Genomic DNA, 20,610 nt, shown 5'->3' with positions numbered 1-20,610 from the left:
ATTACTCCATTGAAAAACATTAATAATTTTACACCTTATGTTTTTTCTCTCGTTAAGGTTGCATAGATAGAATTAGCTGCTCTAAGTAATTATTAATTATCATGAAAAACATCGAGTTCAACATATGTTATTGTTAACGCAAATTGAAATAGACATATTATCTATGTAGTGTAAATTTGTTAACCTTTAAACTTGGAAGAACACAGTAAGTTAGTTTTAAAGAAAACTTTACGATTGTAAATTGTCCGTTTATTGTAGAAATGTTATTTTTGTAATAGTATATAATATAGTTTGATATTTATATATGTATGTAAGTTTTGAAACATAAGTATAAAATAAAGCTAGAAATGTAGGTTTAGCGCCAGTAACTTTCAGCACAAAATAAAACACGTTGTCATGTCAAGCTGACAAGTCAGCTGTCAAAATACAAAAACAGCCAACAGTTGAAAAAGGAACAGAGAACACAACAAAAAATGGTCAATTGGTATTTGTATTGTAAACAAAGAAAAGTCATTGTTAAAAATGCAGTAATTTCGGCAAAAACCAATGTAGAGCAAGTATCCCAAACTTCTTTACGGAGCTTAAATAGTTTCAAGTAGTTACATATGTATTTTTATTACTACTTAATTTCTTCACACTTTAAAAATTTACTCCAGTGTAGCATGATACATACACTGAATCTATTACGTCAGCTCATATCAAGTCTCATTCTACGAAATACAAAAGGCTTAAAAAAGTTACGAGTTGAAAAAATCTGAATTCGAAAGCTATTGAAGGACAAATTTCGGCCATTTTAGACAGGCATCACATTCCTGTCGGTTTATAAGTGCCGTGGCATGAAGCCTGCAAAAGGGAATGCATAAAGTGATTGGTGTGGTATCACAGTGCGCGAGAATTGCGTTTTGTAGCCACACGGTTCAAAGCACCAAAAATCAAATGTCACTTTTGTTGAAAACTTTTGATATACCGGGATATGTATTTTCATTTGTTTAGGTACGCAAATATTTACAGGCTTCTGTATTATTCGGAAATTATTTGCTTATTTATCGAACTCGAATTGTAGGTTAAATGAAATATAATATTCGTTTTATTAGTAGAAATGTGTGTAGTTTTTAGCGATCGGAATATTCTTGCTCTAATATTGAATAAGAACGTTGTGTCTTATTACGACAAATCTATTAGTAATAATGAAAACTCTGAAACAGTTTGACGTCACATAAATTACTAAGCTAAATAAAATTTAAGGAAATTGCGTAATTTTTTCCTTAAAATTTAATTAAAATAGCAATTTAAATGCGTAAATATTTCCTCTCTTTTTTCGGTAGCCTGGGAAAAATGTGAATTCGCTTCGTCGATGTCCCTCAACTTAGTTACTGTCAATTGTCACGTCGAAGCTATTGAGCTTTCAACAAACTTTTATTGAATGTCAGTTCAATATTTTCCCACCGCCTCACTTCTGACGTAGTTCAAAAACATCGAAGCGGCCCTGAGGTCTTTCGACCGGATTCGAATACGCAAGGTTGTGGGTTTCAATCCAGGTATGTGTAATGAATTGACGTCAATAACATTATGTAATCATTTATCAAAGAACAACTGGTTTTAAATTGGACCTAAAATTTGTCTCACGATTTTTTCGTGCATTCTTTCTCTGTCGAAATTACTTTCATAGGTTGTTGACAATTCGTATGCAAAATACATTATAATTGCTGAGTGAAAGTGAAACTGACACATTTAAGTTAGTCGTTAGTTACGGCGAAACGTATGTAGGTAATGAAATTGTCGAAACAAATGTCTTCCGGCCATTATACCTTCCTCTCCACTCGTTGCAGCCTTAGACCGAGACGCATATTGCATCCTTGCAAGAAATACATCTAACAACCGCCAGGCTGTGGTTCCCAAAACTTAGCAAAAAACTATTTTTTATAGGATTTATTTAAATAATAAGGGTTAAGTTTTAACTGTAAGCATTTTCCACAGTCTTAGGCAAACGAGTTGTTGAACTTTTATTTATAATTTCGTTGTTACTTACTTTGATATAAAAAATTTATAGTCTATTTTTTCTGTCCGTCATAACTATGATTGGGTATTTTTTCTTGGCTTTTTAGTCTAAAGATATGAAATTAAATGACCAAGTATAGGTATTGCGTCATTGGTGAATAAAATATCTTCAACATACATTGCGGTCTATCGGGATAATATTTAGACAAACAAACAGTTTGAGAACCGCTATCCGCATTTACCTAATGCGTAGATTGATTCACAGGACGTTCTTCTAAACCTAACTGTGTCCTAAATAACTCGGGCACTGTTAAATTGCATTGCGTTTCACGATTTATACTGCCGACTGTGATAGATAGGCAGAACTTAGGGTTGTCAAGTAAACAGAGTACTTCGTGATTCAAGCGGCTGCGAGATAACTGCTGACGACAATCAGACTGAGGAGTCGGTTTTGTAAGATGTGGTTACAAGCCCGCAACCTCTTTGGTTGGGAAAATTGATTGTGTCTTATTCAAATATTGATAGTCAGTCCATTAAGGGGGTTTTATGAAATGAGATATTTGTGAATTTTTGGTTTTTATCAGTAGAAAGATCATTTATAAAACAGGCAAAGGGATAAATATAAAATCAGTTAGTGCACTGTTGTTCTTATTTTTTTATTAAGTCTTTATATTAAGGAAGGAATTCATGAATGAGCTTAACTCGTGTGTATAATCGAATGCCACAATATTTATACCTTACTATTATTCCATGTTTAGTCACTTTTCGAGGCGAATTTTCAAAAATAGACACTTTGCACTTCCGTACCTATACAATTTCAAGTTTCTAACCCTAATATTGCCCTTCTGTGAACATCTTCTTTTACATAATATAGTTTTGGACTAAAATGTTGTTTTGATTTTCCGTTATATTGTGTAATTATACATTCTTGGTTACTCGTCTCCAACTGGCTTACCACGTTTCTCTGTTGTGACGCAGTTACATCTCACTTATTGAAACTAATCAACAGGCCTTGAACTGATTTCTATTGGTAATAAATTAACTTATATAATGTAAACTAATTTATACGGAATACCGCTATCGCTAACCGACAATGCTCGGGTAACCGCACACTGTGAATGTACCTGAATACCTTTTGTCGGTCGTTTCAAAAGCTCAGCAATACAGAATGCAGTCATAAGTCTTCTTATGTCAACTGTCGGAGAAAATTGTTGAGCACAAAAGGAAAATTGAAACTGAATTTATTCAATCTGGACTACAAAATAGAAATTCGAACTACTTCAAGAATACGTGCCAGTATTTTGTGATAATATTTGTAGTTTTAAAAGTGGAGTTGTTTTACTTTGTTAAAATGTTTCCTGTTTTCTTAGTGTGAGTGTATTGACTCAGGTATTGTTACAACTTATAATCCGAACATTGACCTCAGGTATTGGTAATAACCATTACAGTAGTTATAAAAGCTGACTTAAGATTAAGAATCTCTCCTTACTTTCGAAGTAGAGTAAACGTCTGAGATAATGACGCCTGTTTTTTATAATTTAATGATTGTTTTCGTAATGTCTGAGGTCGCGAATGTAAAAAAGGTGTTCGGAATTATACGAATGTAGCAAGTACCTACGTCAATAGTTTGTGCAAGTTAATAAAGAGGTGTGTTGCGTAACTAAGTGCTCTTGTTCGAAGGAGCCCTCGAACCGGTTTGACCTGTTCCTTCCGAGATAAAGTCACATCTTACACTTTGTTATGGACAAGCCTTGACCTAAATTTAATTAGGCATTAATCGATCGTAAATAATTGAGATGAAGATTGATTTTACGTCCGGCAGGTATCTACTGATTGGCGAAATAAATTATTAATCACAAATTAATGTGAAGTATTGGGGAATGTGTTTTTTCTATTTTAAGACTAATGTAGGTATGGGTGTTTTCATCCTGCAGACAGCGTTTTTTTTTTTAGTAAATGATACTTAAAGGTCTAAATAACGGAAGAAAAATCCACATCCTTATCCAATTATCCCTATTTTCCCTGCGGGTATCCGTTGTTTATAAACATAGTGCATACCTATAACCCCAAGTATCGTTTCTTTGTCCAACGTGTATAACAAACAGTCTTGAATAAATATTATTATCTTCATCCATTGAATAGGCATTCTTTGTTTCTCTTTGCAAGAAAACGTTCCTGTTTACAATTTTAATAAAAAGAAGTTCTGCAGCTTTGTTAAAAGTTTTCCTTGTAATACTCTCTTTTGCCCGAGTGTAATTTACTTTTTACTTTCAAGTTATACACGTAAAGCACCATGCGCAGTATACATATAATCGAAGTTAGTAAAGTATGAAAATGAAATTATTTTTGAACAAGCCGATCCCAACTGAGTTCAGAAAAGGCTGCTGAATGAAACTGAATCTATTTCTTTTAATTAATTAATTTGATATTTCGTAAATGAATACTTGACAAATTTTATATTTTATTAGCATTTAATGAAATCTTTAAAATTAAAGACAATACTTTTGTAATTTTATTTCAGATACAGCCTTAGTAATACAAAACGTAATATATAAATATACACCAAAATTTTGCATGATTTTAGAAGAACCCGCATAGGTCAGTCGTCTTTTTCGGATAAGAACCTCCAAATAGTCTGACTGGTGTCTTGCTCCAGTCTATAAACAGCATCGCGTTATTTTGTAAGTCAGACTCCTCCAGCGAGCATTTTTTATAATTCTGTACAATAAACTCTATGCCGATGTTCTTTACTCTCACCGGGGACAGAATGTGTGTCATGTCGATGCTCTCATCTGACTGAACGTACAGTACTCGATCGTATAACTCAAGATTCCTGCATATCCTGGGACCCAGCGATCCTGGGATCGTTGTGTCCGTACCTTCACTATCCGCGTCAGATCTATATTTATTAATATCCGGTATGATGTCCAGTCCACCGACAAAACTTTTTTTATTCTGCTCCTCGTTTATACCAATTATGTGTCTTTCATTTAATGCATTCCCAATTTTCACATTCTTATTAAAGTCGCTTTGTCTTTCAATCTTCCTATCTTTTGATCTTTGTGACCCGGAGAATTTGTCAGTGACCTTAGTCTTCTTGGTGTGACCCGGCAAGAATCCATGATTATATTTTAAAATTGATATTGAGTCCCTGTTATAATCCGATTGATTTGACACTTCCATAGCTAACTCGCGGCCTTTCAATATTGATTTGTCTTCTTTGTAAGGAAATAATTTTTGGTTGTCATGTTTATAGTTTAGACGGATAGTTGGATGCCTTTTGTTTACCTGAGCTATCTTATCTTCTATAGCACTCTGTCCGTCTTCAGTGTCAAGTTTTATCTCTCGTGGTGTGTAATCATTACTATAAGATTTAACATTGTGCCATTTGTTAGCAGTAGACAGACTTTTCGTATACATATCTGGTTCCTTCTCTGGTTTCGTCATGTCTTGGCGTTGCGAATTTTCCACAAAATATTCTAGCGACTTCAAAAAAGGTAGAATAGACAACAAATTATTGGTTTGCAAAGTAATATCGGCGGTATTTGGTTTTCTCTTTTTGGGCAATTCATAATTAGAAGTATGAATAGATTCAGTACTTTCAAAGCTCTCGTTTGTGTCTTGACTCTCGACGTTTCTATAAAATCGTCGTTCTTGTTTTTTGTTCCTCACTCCCCTGCTTGTTATTTCAACATGTTTAGGCTGAGTTTGAGCATGCGTTTTCAAAATATTGTTTCTTATATCTTCTTCAAGGATTTGGACGTTTATTTGAGGACTTCGTTTACTGGTTTCAAACTGTTTTTCTACTAAATTGCGTCGTTGAAATTGTAACGCTGGCCGTACTTTAACCACTTTAAAGTCAGAGGAATAAGGAAAACTGTCTGATATTTTTGTTAGCGGGATTGTTTGTGGTACTTTCTTTTGTTCCCTTGTACGAAATTGAATATTTTTCAGATAATTAAGAACGCTACCTGCAAATTTTGAGCTCGTCCATTGGCCGTAAACTTTAGTATTCTTGTCTACAGGCGGAGGCGTTTCAACCTCGGATATAGTTTCTACGTGTTTTTTACTAGATTTTCGAGACTTGCCAGGTTCAGTACCGGCAGCAAATTTATACGGCTCCGGTGGTGAACTTTCTATATCTAACGTTTTGTCTAAATATGAAAATGCCGGTAGAGGTGGTGGGGTCTCATATTCAGATAACATCAGCGGGGTTGATGATTCGACCCCTTGTGTCTGGCTTTTATTTTTGAAAGGAACATTATATTTACCGGAATGTTCGTTTTTATTTATATTCCAAAAATTCAGACCATCCGCTGGCTGGTTTTTTTCCGTCATAGATAATCCCAAATAATCTTTCTCTTCCAATAAAGTAGGCTTCTTTGACGAAAAATCGTAGCCAACAACATGTTCAATAAAGCTATGTGGAGTCTTAAACTTGATAAAACTTTTAGTAGCATTAGCAACTGGCGACGCAGTCGTTTCGAAATTGTTCTTCAGTTCACCGGTTTGTAAATCACTTAGAATGATATAATTCATATGATGGTCACCGTTTTTCATTTGGTTCTTACGGAACCTTTTCTGGCCGTAAAGTGGATCGTTCTTGATAGTGTAATTTCTTTCAATTGTTGATGTAAGGATCATGTTAGCCCCAAATATTTCACCTTCCAAGCCATTTTGACCACCTGTAAGGTGAGATAATTATGTTAAAGTATTTAAAGGTTAAATTTGAGCGGCAAGTTGCTGTAGTAAATGACTTACCGGCGTCCGCTGTGCCGTACCCGATAATGACGCTGCCGCCACCTGGCAGAATAAATCCTTGGAGCTGAAAAATGAAATATTGCGAGTTATATTAAGTCTATGGCCTATGAAAAATAACGTAGGTGTACGAATATGTCTAATAATATATCCTTGTAATAACATTTGCGTTGGTTACACAACACATTATCAAGGTATTGATTAGCCGCAGGTTATGGTAGGGTGGTCTCTCTATGGATAGTAACAGCCTTGTCTGGAGATCTAGTTTCGTAATAACTGTCTATGTCAATTTATCACATGATTATCTGTATGCTAAATCGTGGTTGTTGCGACCTCACGAGCCAAATAAAGTTACGCGGCTATTTGTCTCCTCGTGTGCCAGGTGAGTGTTCGTGTTCGGCTGCTTATTGGGTTCTCTGAACTCGACGTGACCCTTATTAATTCGGTTACGTTTAATATTGACATATTGAACGACTACTGATATTTCGTGTTGCATTATCTTTATGATATTTTTATTTATGATATAGGAAACACGTGTTTTGTTAAATCATTTGACGTGTTTAATGCATAACTAATTTGTTGTACGAATTTTATAGTTTACTAGGTATTTTCGTTTTGATAAAAATGTCATAAATTAAGTTTCGATATAAATAGGTCTATGCATAAAATAAATTCACTATCTAAAAAGGCACTGCAGTCCTTCAAATACAGAGTTATGAATGTGACAATTACAGGAAAGTCGCTTGTATTACTTAGTTATTCGTTTACCGTATTAATGCATCACTGAAGAGATATATTTCTAAAGAGACTGTAAGCATCAAGCTCGCGTAGTATCCTACGGAACATCTCATATTAAGTTCGTCGTAATTTTGTGGGAATATGCTACAATGTAATATAAGTTTGCCGCAGTGCTATACAACATGCATTCGCGTATCCATTTAGCAGCATACGAAGTAACTACGACATACAAAACTCTTCACTCATGTATCAAATCGTGTGTATTCCTGAACGTTTAGTAATGTATGTATGCTGAGAGAGACAACCGCTGGCTACTGTGGCGATCGTTATCGATCATAATTTACTTACGCTCTGCGATGCTTGGCAGGAGACGAGGCGGGAGTCCACATAAAGTGCCCACGCTCCGAAGTCGGACTGGTAGGACAGACACACGTGCCGCCACACATCCTTCGTAATCTCCACAGCTGAACTCGACGAAACTTTTCCGTTTATCGAAACGTTTATGTTCTTCCCTCCCGAGTCAAGCCACAGTCTTACGACACGGTTGTTGCCATTCGCTAAAAACATAATCAAATGCTCGCATTAATACGTCGGGTAGAAAAAATATTTATTGGACCATGAAGGCGTATATCGAGTGCGCATTCATTATGTATGTCTCCCAACCCTGATCGAGCATTGCGGGTGTTACGAAATTAGCGGTAACAGTTTTTATTGATTTAGTTACTACTAATGTTACGTTTCCCAAACTGGTGATCAATTAAAGCATGCTACTCCAATTAGGCACAATGTAGCTCGTTTTGTATGTAGTGGTACATTGTTAATGAATACTTTTCATCGCTGCATCGGTTTCAATGATCTCAAAGTCTTTGTTCAGTGTATAAACAATGAACACATTCGATTGCAATTCATTCATTTGTAAACTAACCTATAACACTCAAATGTCATTAACAAAGACATTTTTCAAACAATATCAACAAAAAGTATTAGAGAAATTGTTACCTATGTTTTAATAGATATAGTAACTTTGACATATCATTAATGAATAAGTTTTTTCAACGAATAAAAAAAATAAAAATACAAATAAGTGAAACTCAGTAAAAGACTGCTAGTAGATAATTGAAGCTGGTCCCAACCCCAGCTGGGATTAATCACGCAAAATGCAGGAAAATTCTCATAGAGAGTAACCGGTTGTCACCCTATTGGTGTTCACTGAGGTGTGAAATGCGACAACGGTTGACGAGCGGCCCCCGCCAGTATTGTCCTGGCTCCATCACAAACACAGTGTAAATTAGCTAGATATCCCCAGGTAACCCGACATATGACACAATCGATCCCACCTTCATTTGAAAGTTGTCCAAACAACAAATTCGTTCAGGCTCGCTTCGATCCTCTAATTTAGAGTGATGAAAGTGATCTAAAGCAGTTCAGAAAATATCCGAAATATTATATTGTGCAACACTGGACTTGCATTGGTGAACAAGTTTGCTTTAAAGGAGGTCAAAATAATTATACTAACGCAATCCGTATTACTCATTATTTGGGTGTTTTAACCACCGTAATGACGTTTAACGATTTGCATTTCGACCTTTAAAAATAAGATTTAAATTTCTTGATACATTTAAATTACTTACCCACATATGTAAATATGCTCTGGTCCCCGCTCAAGTCGTAAATACGTATCCAAGTGCAAAACGTGAACTCCCTAAGAGGGGGCGTCTCGATGTCATATTGAATGAACTGAAATTACATTCGGACAATCAAACATTGACCACAAATCCGTCGAACAAAGACTCGAGAAAAATGTCGTGTCACAGTTTCGCTCACGAAAAGATTACGCAATGCTATATCACGAATTCTGATTGATGTATGTCAATAGTAAGGTTTGAATTAAAATATCTTACTTTCTAGAACCTTTTTTAAAACTATTATAATTATAATAAATACTTCGGCGTGATCTTTTTGAGGTAATAATGACACGATTCACAATTTCAACGTTCTCAATGAATGAACAACAAACCTGAGCATATCCTTTCTGTTTGAGTACAATTTTATACACGGGCCTGTTTATCGATAGACCAGTAGTCGCGACACTCAACAACACAGTTAAAAATAACCACGGCATGTTAATGAGCGACCTAAAAACTGCGATTATGTAAAATTAGAAATGTCCGAATTAATTATCGCAACCTTCATGGAGATGCAGTATTGGGTAAACATAATCAGAATGTATGAGTTTACCGACCGGTTAGTTTCTAAATGACATGACCACCTCTGAAGAGTTCAACTTCACTATTAGAATACGGAGGAGTGCTTTCTTTGGAAAAACGTTTCGCCGACTGACACCGCTTCCTGTTGCGCGCCTGATCGTCAATGCGTCGACATTATGTTTGTAAACCACAATGTTATTTCTTTTCAGTAGGTACATTGTTGTGGTATGATTGTACATCGGTGTATAATTTATGCATTCTGATAATAACAGCGATCTCTAGTCAACTCGATGATTAGCCTTTAAATAATAATCCCACGCAGACATTGTTTGCTCACTGGTTAAATGTTCGAAATTCTCGTCATAAACGATGAAATACCTTAGAAACTGTCTTTATTACGCACGTGAAGAAATATTCTTTTGTAAATTTCATACTATACGAGGAATTATGTTAATAACATTAGGCGCGTGAGTTATATTAAACATTATGGTACCTTGTCAAACTGTTGAATGAATTGTGATTCAGTTATAATCAAAACAATTGAAAGTATCGTATGAGATACAACTCTTCTGGGCGATTCTTAATCATTAGTTTCCATTTATAATTTTATTATATTTTCATTGATGTATGCCATGTACTCAGTGTTTCTAAAATTGATGAATTTGGCAGGTGAAAGCCCCTGCTTACTACATCGGAGGTCAGGCTCCGAGCACCCTGCCTCGCGGTGGTAGCATTCTCCGTGCATTCTCGCCCGCCGCTCCGCCAGTGCCCGCCGACCGCGTCAAGCCGCACCCCGCCTCAGGTAACTATCTCCCACTGAAATATCCAAAAATCAAATATTTTTTCCAGGAACAGCGACGAAAATTGACCTTTGGAAACAAGACAGTTTTATTTCAAATAAATTGAATCGAAAAGAGAGATCTCTAACCATTTCCTTTACAATTAGATTTGAAAACGAAATGAATTTTATTACACGACCAAAAAGATTGGGCCCTATTTCTTTTCCTATAAAAATCTCTAGTAACATTATTACCTGAAATACTTTATTAAGATAAAGTCACAACAAGTGACAATCGAAGGATCGGCAAAGTCACAAGGTCGGGACAGTCCTGGCGATCTTCAGTTCGGTACAAGTAGTGTGTGTGTAGGTCCCCAAGCGCCGGTCAAGCCGATGCGCACATACATCCCGGGGAGTGGGTCAGAACGCTGTTTCCCCTTCGCTGCGGCCGATTGCTCCCGGGGGCCCGACCAACTGTACACGATCCCCGGTAATCAGGCCCGCCACCTATGAACACGTTACTTTCGCTTCCAAAACTTAATTTGCTAATGCTTTGTCTGTACAAACTTTGATTCTTGTGCTAACGAGCGCACTTTTGGTTTGTTTGATATAAAACTTTTTGATTGATTGTCTTTAATCCGATTTAATTCTATATTTCTCAAACTAACATCACCTTAATTGATATGAAAATGTACAACGTTATCGAAATTTGGACGTGGGCGTGTGTGCGTGGACCATCGTCCCCCAGGATGTATTGTCAGAGTTTGTCTCTTCGTAAAACTATCTATTTCACTTAACACCATCTGTTTAATAAAATAATGGACTTGAGCAGGTAAAGTACATGCTATAACTTATTTACAGTGTTACCTACACGTGAATAGTAAACTTTTGTATAATTCGCATGCTTTAATATTAAGTATATATGGCTTTGTGACCACAATGTAATTATATATTGTAATTGTACAATTTGATATATCTTTGATTTTAGAGCTAACTGAAAGCTTGTAATTTTCGTTTGTATAATGTTATAAAATGCCTTGGGTGTATACAGGTCATGCCGAAGGTTACATGTCGTCCCCGGAGCGCGGAGCAGCCAGGGCCCCTTACGAAGATCCTTACTATACCCAGTATCTGGGACCCGGTGGCGCAAGGCAGAACCTTGGTTCCTCGATCGACGAGGAGGCCAGGTGACAAAATATTAGTATTTCTAAGTGATTAACACATAATTAAATTTAACAACGAACGTCATAAAATTGCTGTGAACATAGTTTAGTTTTAGTGTGTTGTTTTATGCCAGCAGCGATGGCGTGATGATTGATGAGGCGTACCAGATGTATGGGGTGAATGCCATCACCACTGCTCCTCGCCCCATGCCTCGCCCGGCTTACGATGCCAGGTAACTTCAAGCAAAACACACTCGATGTCCATCTAAATCCCATTTCTTATTAACATATTAACATTGGTTGGTAACGAAGTAAGATTCAGTACAGAAAAGTATGTTTCCAATATGAGCTGCGCGATATTGTGGCCACAATATCAAATTAAACACTATCTGAATTCTGTTTTTATTAAGCCAAGCGATAAATTATCAATGCTAAAAGCGAAATAAATTAAAGTGAATAAGTAATAAATGTTCTATGTACGTGACTGGATAGAAAGGACATTTCAAATAATGTTTTTCAGGCCCCAAGTGGATGATATGCAACGCCTCCGTGTTGAGAAGATGGAACGGCAACTTGCCAATTTGACGGGGCTCGTGCAGAAAGCTTTGCAGGTCCCGAGCCAGCCACCGGCTCCGGCTGTCGCTCCGCGCCAGGAGTACCAGACTTACCAAGCTCGGCCTCCGGCACAGGGTAAGTGGCACTTACGTGTAGCAACCACTGCAACTAACGTATCGCCAATATTTTAGATTTACAGCCCCTTCACACTACCGTTTGGTCAGGGGTTGCGTTTGATGAATGTATGTTAGGCGTATCACCAACGCTAAAACGCAGCAACTGTGTGAAGGGTGTCTTAAACCTTACTGACTAAGCAGACGTCGTTATTACGGAATGTTTACTGCGAAGCATCAGTAGCTCGTCTGTATATTCATCTATTGTTATCAAAGTCATTCTACTAATGACTAAACTGGGAATTCCTTACTCAGATTAGTGAGGCATAATAGTAGAATTGTGGCAGTTCTGATCGACTGTGATTCGGTCGACTGGCTTATCAGCTATTACCTAAAAGCTTCGTCCGTTAATGTAGCTTGCGTTTTCCTGCACTCAGATGCGGCGCGTTTTACCAGCAACGAGAGACCTCCTAAGTTAGGGAGAGATAAATTTCGTAAGTGTAACGGAGGCGGTTAAAGAGTTTACGCTGATGCATTGCTAGTGTCAAGATTAACAGTTTTCGATTTAACAATTCCTTCAACAAATACGGTTTCGCGGTTTCATTATAAGCGTAGAAATTGAATGGAATAGAAATATAGGAACAGACTCATTTGAGAAAAAGCTAATAACCTTAGCTTAGTGTTTGTGGTTAACAACGCCAAAGGCTATAATACAACCTAGCCATTCAACGTTGACTTTAATAGCTGTTCGTAGTAAAGAAAAACAAAACCGCAGATTATGGGTTCTACCACATTCCATTACCATCCGAGTAAGTCCGATGTTAGAGATGCTTCCGCACATCTCGCCGTGTCGAACAGGGAAAGCTTCACTTTCACATCGCCGATGTGTTCAACTCGTGATTTGCCAAATGTCCTATAAAACCTACGACATTCGCAATGCATTTAGCTGACTGAATCACTATCACGCCCAAAGCTTGCTTGCTAAGTCGAGTGATATTTTTCTTATTTTCAGCTTTCTCATGAACAGTTATTGTATTAGGTTCAAGTGCATCTGTCTTGCAACCTTTCTTCGTAACAATACCGTCATATCATCACCTAATACGATTGAGTTATTTATTTTCACATTGTACATTTTGAACGAATTTGTTGAGTTTATTTTTAATTCGACGATAAATTCATGCGGCATCTGGTAGTAAAGGCTTTCTTTCGTAGAACATCATTGCTAGTCTTGATGATAACGTATGCCGATAATGTGTACGTAGTGTGTTACAATGGCCTTCGTCTCGTGCAACATGTGGGAATCTCGATACTTTGAATCACCGATCACTTTCGTTTTACTTATTTCGTAGAATTCGCAAGTTTTAATAAGTTGTCTTGTGATATTGTTTGTGTCTTTAGCATATTGTAATGTTTGGAGATTGGTTTCATTATTTTTAATTGAACTTGTTTTTCCCCATATGTGATGTGCTCAAGAGTTTCGATTTTTTAACTTCATGTCATTTAAATGCAAATTTCTATCTGCCTTTTAATATTGTCTTTACATAAACTGAGCATTTTAAAAGAGTACCTACTTCATTGTCTCTGTTTTATCTTGCATTTTATAATCATATTACACTTCAAAACAAATACATGAATACAATATTTTTATGGCAATTCCACAAGAAAACATTTCATCGGAAATCAATAAAATGCACCAAAATCATTTTCTATATTTTATTAAGCACCACTTAACACTGATTTATTTTTTAGTGTACAGACATGTCCCCGTAGTTATTGCTAATTAATTTGTATTGATTACGCAAACACAAGACAGTAACGGTACGTATTCAATAACATGGACTTACCAAACAATAATTTGTCATTTCAGAGAAATCTGTCTCATTTGAGAAATCGGTATCATTTAGCGATGACCCACCAGATATGAGCTCGCCTAAACAACACTCGCCGCAACACGCAGGTATGCATTCGTATCATTGTATAAACATAAGGCCCTTGTAAGTCCACTGAATATCGTAGTCTATTGTAGTTAAATAAGTAACGGGTGAAGAAAGTATTGTAATTGATAATGCATAAACCCTCGGTGGTGGTTGTTGATATAGAACCTGGTATTTGTAATATTTGCGAGGCTCGCGTGTCGCTCGTGACTACCATGTTTACATCACGAGGGCACAGAGCTTAGGAATGTAAACGCGTGCTGCCTGTACACTATATATAACATAATATATTTAAAATACTTAATAATAATATTTATTTGGTGTCGTATACCCGTTTAATGCTAGTGTGTGAGACAAAAAATATAAAGCATTACGTATTAATGAGTTGTTAAAAAGCCAGTCATCATCAATTCCTTTGTGTGTGATGATCCGATTCCCCCATATACGCTCACATTGTTGTCAGTTTCTATTATTGATTATTTTCGTTTATTTAACAGTTATTATGATTTTTCATCGACCTCAGAATGGCCTCATCCTCGGCGATCATATATTGTTTGTGATTATTTCCGAGAATGAAGATAAAGTGTTTGTAACTATTATTTTTGCCAGAGTCATCACATCATACTCGAAGCTGACAAGATCCTCTGTATACATTATATCTTTTCTGATCACTGTCGTAGTTAATATCATAACCATGTTCATAATTCTTGTATTTGATTTCTTTCCGCTTACTTCTTTGCCATTACAAGCCGATACCAAACCAACCAAACCGGCAATCAAATCATCAACTTTGCCGAGGACGTCGTCTCAAGGTAACTCTTTGTATCAATTGATATTTGAATAATCACATTTTATTATAACTGTACAGATATAATCTACTAATGCCAGCGTAGCTTTGGTCATACCGGAATTTCAAATATGGTGAAGGAAACAATTAACAGATTTTTATTTATCATTTGACTAAGCTTAGCGCCGGCTTCGATCGATGGATGAAGAATATACAGTATTGCTAGAGTTACATCATTGCAATTACCGATTTATCGTGCTTTCTTATTTAGCTGCGTAAAAGTGGTAGTTTCAGCGTCCGTTTAAACTCCAATAATGTAATGTTATCTTTCAGAGCGAGACCGCCTCAAGCCTGCTCCTCCCCCGAAACCGGCCGGGCTCGTCGGCCAGCAACTGGCTCTGGTCCCTCAGAAGACCTACACTATCAACGTTACTCCCGACTTCTTCAGCCAGCTGCGCGTGCTGCAGAAGCAGAGCCGTGATTTGAGGATTGAGGTATGTTGCAACTGGTCTTCTTGGAATATGTTGCTAAGGCGCGAGCTAGTGCGACTGGTTACAAAGTATATGTAAAGCGAATTTATATCGACTGCGAATTATTTTCTAAAGATTTTCAAGTGGAGTGGTGAGTCATAAGTGATCTTCATGATTTGATTCCCAGACCCGCAATCTGCGTCGCTCGACCCTCACTCACGCTATTCAGATGAGGCAGCTGATGGCTGAAACCATTGTCAAAATTGGTGCCCTCGCTGCCAGCTTCTGCGAACTCGATCCTGATTCTGTACGTATAACCATAAAAACAATTATCTGTATGGCCGCGGTCGACACATTTAATACAGTTTTACTAATAATATATTTTTTATTTTTAGCAACTTACTCGCGAAGAAGAGATTTACCGCCAGGACATGCTGCTCCTAGAGAATGATCTGTACGAGCTTGAAGCCACTGTGGAACGTCTTCGTGGTCAAGCCGCTAATAGGTCAATAACTATTAAGTAAATTATTTTCAACACATAAAGATCGAAATGTTTTGTTTAAGAAATGTCAAAGGTTTTATAGTTTCTTGTTACTTTATTAAAAGCTGTTTTTAAATTTAGGGAGACTCGCGTCAACATGGCCGATATTGAGCGCATTGCCATGGTGCTGTCGAAGAGCAGCAAGACTGTCGCTGACTGGAAGCTGAAGTTCCCGATACTGCAGGAGACCATGAAAGCCAAGCTGGCTGCTGAGATGGAGAAGGTGAGCATGCAGTTCTGTTTAAATATTTCAATACAATTTTCATTCTAGTTATCTGAAACAGAAAGCTTGAAAGATATAATTTGGACATAGTTTTATTTGTCTGTCCACTTGTTAATGTCTCTGCCAACGATTCCAGGTGGTGCGCAAGGAGAAGATGCTGGAAGAAGAACCGGAGCGCCTCGAGCTAGCTCTGCGCCGCTGCAAGAAACTGACTGGAACTCTTGTAACTCTGAAACGGTATGCTAGGAACAAACAAATAAAGGGAATGTGAAATAGTTGTCTCAAAGGATCATAAATCGATTGACTTTGTTTGGCTCGCAGTCTTGCTTGCGTTCAGGAACAGCGTCTGCCGCTGACCGACGGCCGCGTGTCGCCTGTCTCCTCCCAGAGCTCCACTTTCACCGCTGGACCGTCTTCTGAGGAGTGCGCTTCTGACAGCACTTGCCACAATACTCAGGCCAACAAGGTATTGAGAGCAATTTACTTCTGAAATACAAGAACTCTGAGATACCAACTATACAGTGTAGGTCCATAAAGAAACAGGAAGATACCGACCACAGCGTCGGTGGTTTACTTCTCTTATATCTTTACTATAGTATGCCCCTTTTAATACTAACACATAACCATTTCTTCCTGGATGCCCTGTTACGATTGTCTATTAGAGTAAGTTATAAGTATATTATAACTCTTTGTTTGCAGATAGGGTAAATACCTATTTATAAGATAATTAAAGTTTCAGGTGCTATCCCTTGTTAATGTACCATGCGCTTAACAATTGCAGGTTTGCCAAGAGTTATAAAATTTGCATTTTTTTCCAACACTTCGATTTATTTGCGAAGTGTTAGTTTTATTGATTTGCTCTTCACGCCACCCCTTAGCTTGGGTAGTTTCATACCCTTACATACTTGACTACCGTTTATTGCTTTATTTACTATAAGCATGCGCCCCTATTTCTTTCAGTCTCACCAAGTTGGCATGTTTTGTGCACCTGTTCTTTAGGCATATCCTCACATCTTCAAACTGACCTTTTCAATATTTTAATAGCTTCTTTATTTTTATTTAGATTTACATTTCTTATCCTATGAACTGTAGACCATTACGCATTTTGGGTATCCGTTACTTAATTTAGAATTTGTCCTGTGTATTCTGGGTGTTTCAAAATTATTTGATCGGCTACAAAATTGATACTTGTGAAATGCATGAGTATTTCGTCGAAGTCAACTAAAACCAAAATTGGCATAACTAAAAACACTAAACCAAAAACTTGCGTCACGCTCTGTCTTATAAGGTATTGCCCGATTCACACAGAGAACGTGATGATTTACGTACAAATTCTCCAAAACCCAAAAATGACCAAGTACTGAAATCTTTGTGAAACATTTTTTCTTTGATAGATCACGTTAGAATCACGCTCTGTCTGTGAATGGGTCAAATTCCAAAACGCTACATTGAAATAGAATAACTGCCCAACACACAGCTTGCAGCAATAGCCGTTCCTTTGATTAATGGCACCCATTGATCGGGCAGTGCGCGGACTAATAGGTTTTGATACTTGACACGTTCATAGTGTCGAAGACCGGATTATAGCTTGGACAGTGACACATCGGTTTGTCATATCCACAATAAATTATACCTGACTAATGAATGTTTAGGACCATACTCATTTATTTAATGAAGCCCTGTATTGTGTTTTATGGGTCACATTAAGTTAATATTATGAGTTCTATTTAGGTGCCTATAATAGTACCTATCCAATCATGGCGCATTATTTTGCTGAGTAATAATGAAAATTAAAACGTGAAGTAGGTACTGTACAAAAAAAATATTAGTAGTACTAAGATGTTCATAAATCAAAAAACGTACCAACACTCCAACCAGGCTGTTACAATAAAAACAATACAAAAAAAAGTTGAGTGAAAAATAATTCTTGAAGTAAGGTTTAATAATGCAATAGCTATTTTCCACGTGAACACTGAAGATAATGTTGTATATCACAATAAACATGATAAACAATGCTTTAAAAGCGATACAATAGTTGGAAAACAATATGAGAATTCATAACATTGCAAAAGCGTTTATTATTTATGGAAACTCGTTGTAGAGGTTAAGCCGTAAGTATTCTGATCCAAATAGAAAAGTCTACATTGCTGTGCCCTACGGGGTCGTGTACTATATACTAAGATTATGTAACACCTTTTCTACACACGGAGTGCAATTAAATATTGAGTATTGAGTGTTGGGTAAGTATAAGACGGGCTACTACCATTCTACTCGATCAACAATAGTAAGACAAAGTGTGACGCGACGATGACAGAGTACAACGAATCTTGAAATTCTTTTGCACACATCCCCGCAACCAAAGCACCATCCGTAAACGTTGCATTTTATAATCCTTGCTTTCGGAAAATAATGCGAATTTTAACGACGTGACAACCATTTCAAACATATGTTTAGACGAACCTGCCTCTCACTGCCACGCCCTAATGTGTCATCCGAACATGGTTGTTACACACTTTAAGACTAGTTGTATTATCTACTGTACGATGATAGGTAGTCATGATATCCTACATTGTAAGTTTCCAGTATAACTTCACCAGTTATTCTACATGCTGTTCGACCGGGTGGCTCCTCTATCGTTTAAGAGTCTGTTCTTGAAAAATGTAATCCATATTTTTTGTCCGATGAATGTGAATATAGTTTTGAAAATAAAGTGTCATCGATTTTGTCTCCTGAATTACTACTGAGTAGCACTGAGAAAAAATTGTGAGCAAATATTTTTCTTTCTGGTTCTTTCACATTTGCTATGACGGATCAGTTGCGAGGGCAGAGGCTTTCGAAGACAGTCTAAAATACTCCTCGGTCCTAAATGTTTAAATAGGTTCAGTCAAGAAGATCTTGAGAACCTTGGATTATATCTCTACGTATTCGTCGGCAAGGTATTTAGTGAATAGAAACTTAAGGATAAATAAATGTGAACGAGACTTTATTTATTCAACCCTTAATGAAAGACCATAAAAGTCAATAGACAGTATGAGTAGTGTATGTATTTGAATGCCAGGATATTTTCCGTCTTTTTATCAACCTGAATGACTTGCTCTACATAATTACTATAGTCATATTCTAGACAAAAACTATGTGAACCTATGGTGGTTGTAACGCCACTCCGGTGTATGCGAGACCAAGAGCGCCCGGCTCGGACACTCCATTGTAGCTGTTATGTATCACGTCATCAGTCAAAGACGCCTGTAAGCTGTAGGCACCAGGACCAAGTCAGGCAGCCGCCGGAGCAGCGCCACACATAACCCACCTCAACTATATACATTATGATATTTTATGTTGTGTCATTATTGTCGATTGTTTTAACGATGGATTTCATGGTCTTTTTTCCGTGATGGTACCCGTCAGTTCGCCTGGAGACAGAGCCAATACTTCAAAGAAGCGATAGTTATTAACGAGTAATAAATCTCTTCATAATATATCCATTATTATTATTCATAACTACGTTTAAACTATTTATTTCTATATTTTATTATATCACATCCGTATTTTTACTTTGATATTATATTTTACTTTTAATATATTCCATCGTCTATTTTATGTAAATTTTTATATTTATTGTAGGCATGTTGGTGCACTCAGTTTTGTACACTACGCTTTAGAAACAAAGTTTGTCCAAATACGCTTATCTGACAGATATATTGGAAAGACTTAAAAGACATTTTTGCATATTTTTTTCCAGTTCAGACAGTATTGAAAGAATCGGTACGCATGCTTACATATTATTAAACGTTTTGTAAATGGAACGATTGCAATACAACCCTTGGTTGAATTTATGTCTTGAAAGGTTTAAACAGTATCTTTTGAAACGGTTGCGAGTATATAGTTGTTCCCGTTCGGAACGTTGTGTATTAATGAGAGACACCCGCTTTCATAGATATTAGTTAAATTTTAACCCGCTGACCCAAGTATCATGGGCCGATGACGCGCAACTTTCAACTGGTTGAGCAATCAAAATGTGTGCGTGTTTTTTTGGTGTTTTCTATGAATATTCTATTGATATTTCTCCAGTTGAAAGTTGAATGTATAAAAAGTCTTTCAATATCCTTACAACTACACAATTGGCAACTTTCTCAATTATCCGAATTAGATCTTCAAAATTATAAATTGGGCGTACTTTAACTCGAGGGTGATCTGGGATCGCTAATGCGTGACACTTGATTCAGGGTAATTTGATAAACTAAGTTTCGTATGTCTTGTTGGTTACTAGCATTATTCAATTTAGTGAGTAGTCACGTACGCGCGGTCTCCGGCCTCCCTCACCATAGTTCGGAGTCTGAAGTAAGAT

The 20,610-nt window shown here is 36.9% G+C and overlaps 2 protein-coding genes across 15 annotated transcripts in view; one reads left to right on the top strand and one right to left on the bottom strand.

The window, feature by feature from the left end:
- The window catches only part of LOC113504335 (coiled-coil domain-containing protein AGAP005037), a 269,885-nt gene that overhangs the window by 244,963 nt on the left and 4,312 nt on the right, over positions 1-20,610 (top strand). For 12 of the 14 annotated variants that reach the window (XR_003401555.1, XR_003401554.1, XM_026886594.1 and 9 more), the window contains 13 exons: positions 10,371-10,503; positions 11,531-11,666; positions 11,780-11,875; positions 12,163-12,332; positions 12,748-12,804; positions 14,178-14,267; positions 14,994-15,056; positions 15,365-15,525; positions 15,689-15,808; positions 15,897-16,006; positions 16,124-16,265; positions 16,402-16,502; positions 16,587-16,731. Coding sequence is in view for 12 of the 14 variants with exons in the window: in XM_026886594.1 (XP_026742395.1) it covers positions 10,371-10,503; positions 11,531-11,666; positions 11,780-11,875; positions 12,163-12,332; positions 12,748-12,804; positions 14,178-14,267; positions 14,994-15,056; positions 15,365-15,525; positions 15,689-15,808; positions 15,897-16,006; positions 16,124-16,265; positions 16,402-16,502; positions 16,587-16,731 (1,524 nt within the window). In the remaining 2 variants the exon portion in view is untranslated. The remainder of the gene's footprint in view (positions 1-10,370; positions 10,504-11,530; positions 11,667-11,779; positions 11,876-12,162; positions 12,333-12,747; positions 12,805-14,177; positions 14,268-14,993; positions 15,057-15,364; positions 15,526-15,688; positions 15,809-15,896; positions 16,007-16,123; positions 16,266-16,401; positions 16,503-16,586; positions 16,732-20,610) is intronic. The other 2 variants (XM_026886597.1, XM_026886596.1) reach the window with 2 other exon arrangements.
- Positions 4,479-10,340, bottom strand: LOC113504337. Its single transcript, XM_026886606.1, has 6 exons — positions 9,737-10,340; positions 9,512-9,636; positions 9,126-9,231; positions 7,843-8,051; positions 6,760-6,823; positions 4,479-6,683 (listed from the first exon to the last, which is right to left on the bottom strand). Exons 2-6 carry the CDS (start codon positions 9,614-9,616, stop codon positions 4,579-4,581), a joined length of 2,589 nt encoding a protein of 862 aa, XP_026742407.1. The 5' UTR covers positions 9,617-9,636; positions 9,737-10,340; the 3' UTR covers positions 4,479-4,578.

The sequence above is a fragment of the Trichoplusia ni genome, chromosome 21 (assembly GCF_003590095.1).
Source record: "Trichoplusia ni isolate ovarian cell line Hi5 chromosome 21, tn1, whole genome shotgun sequence".
Taxonomy (NCBI): Eukaryota; Metazoa; Arthropoda; class Insecta; order Lepidoptera; family Noctuidae; genus Trichoplusia; species Trichoplusia ni.
This window is presented reverse-complemented; position numbering and strand designations above follow the sequence as displayed.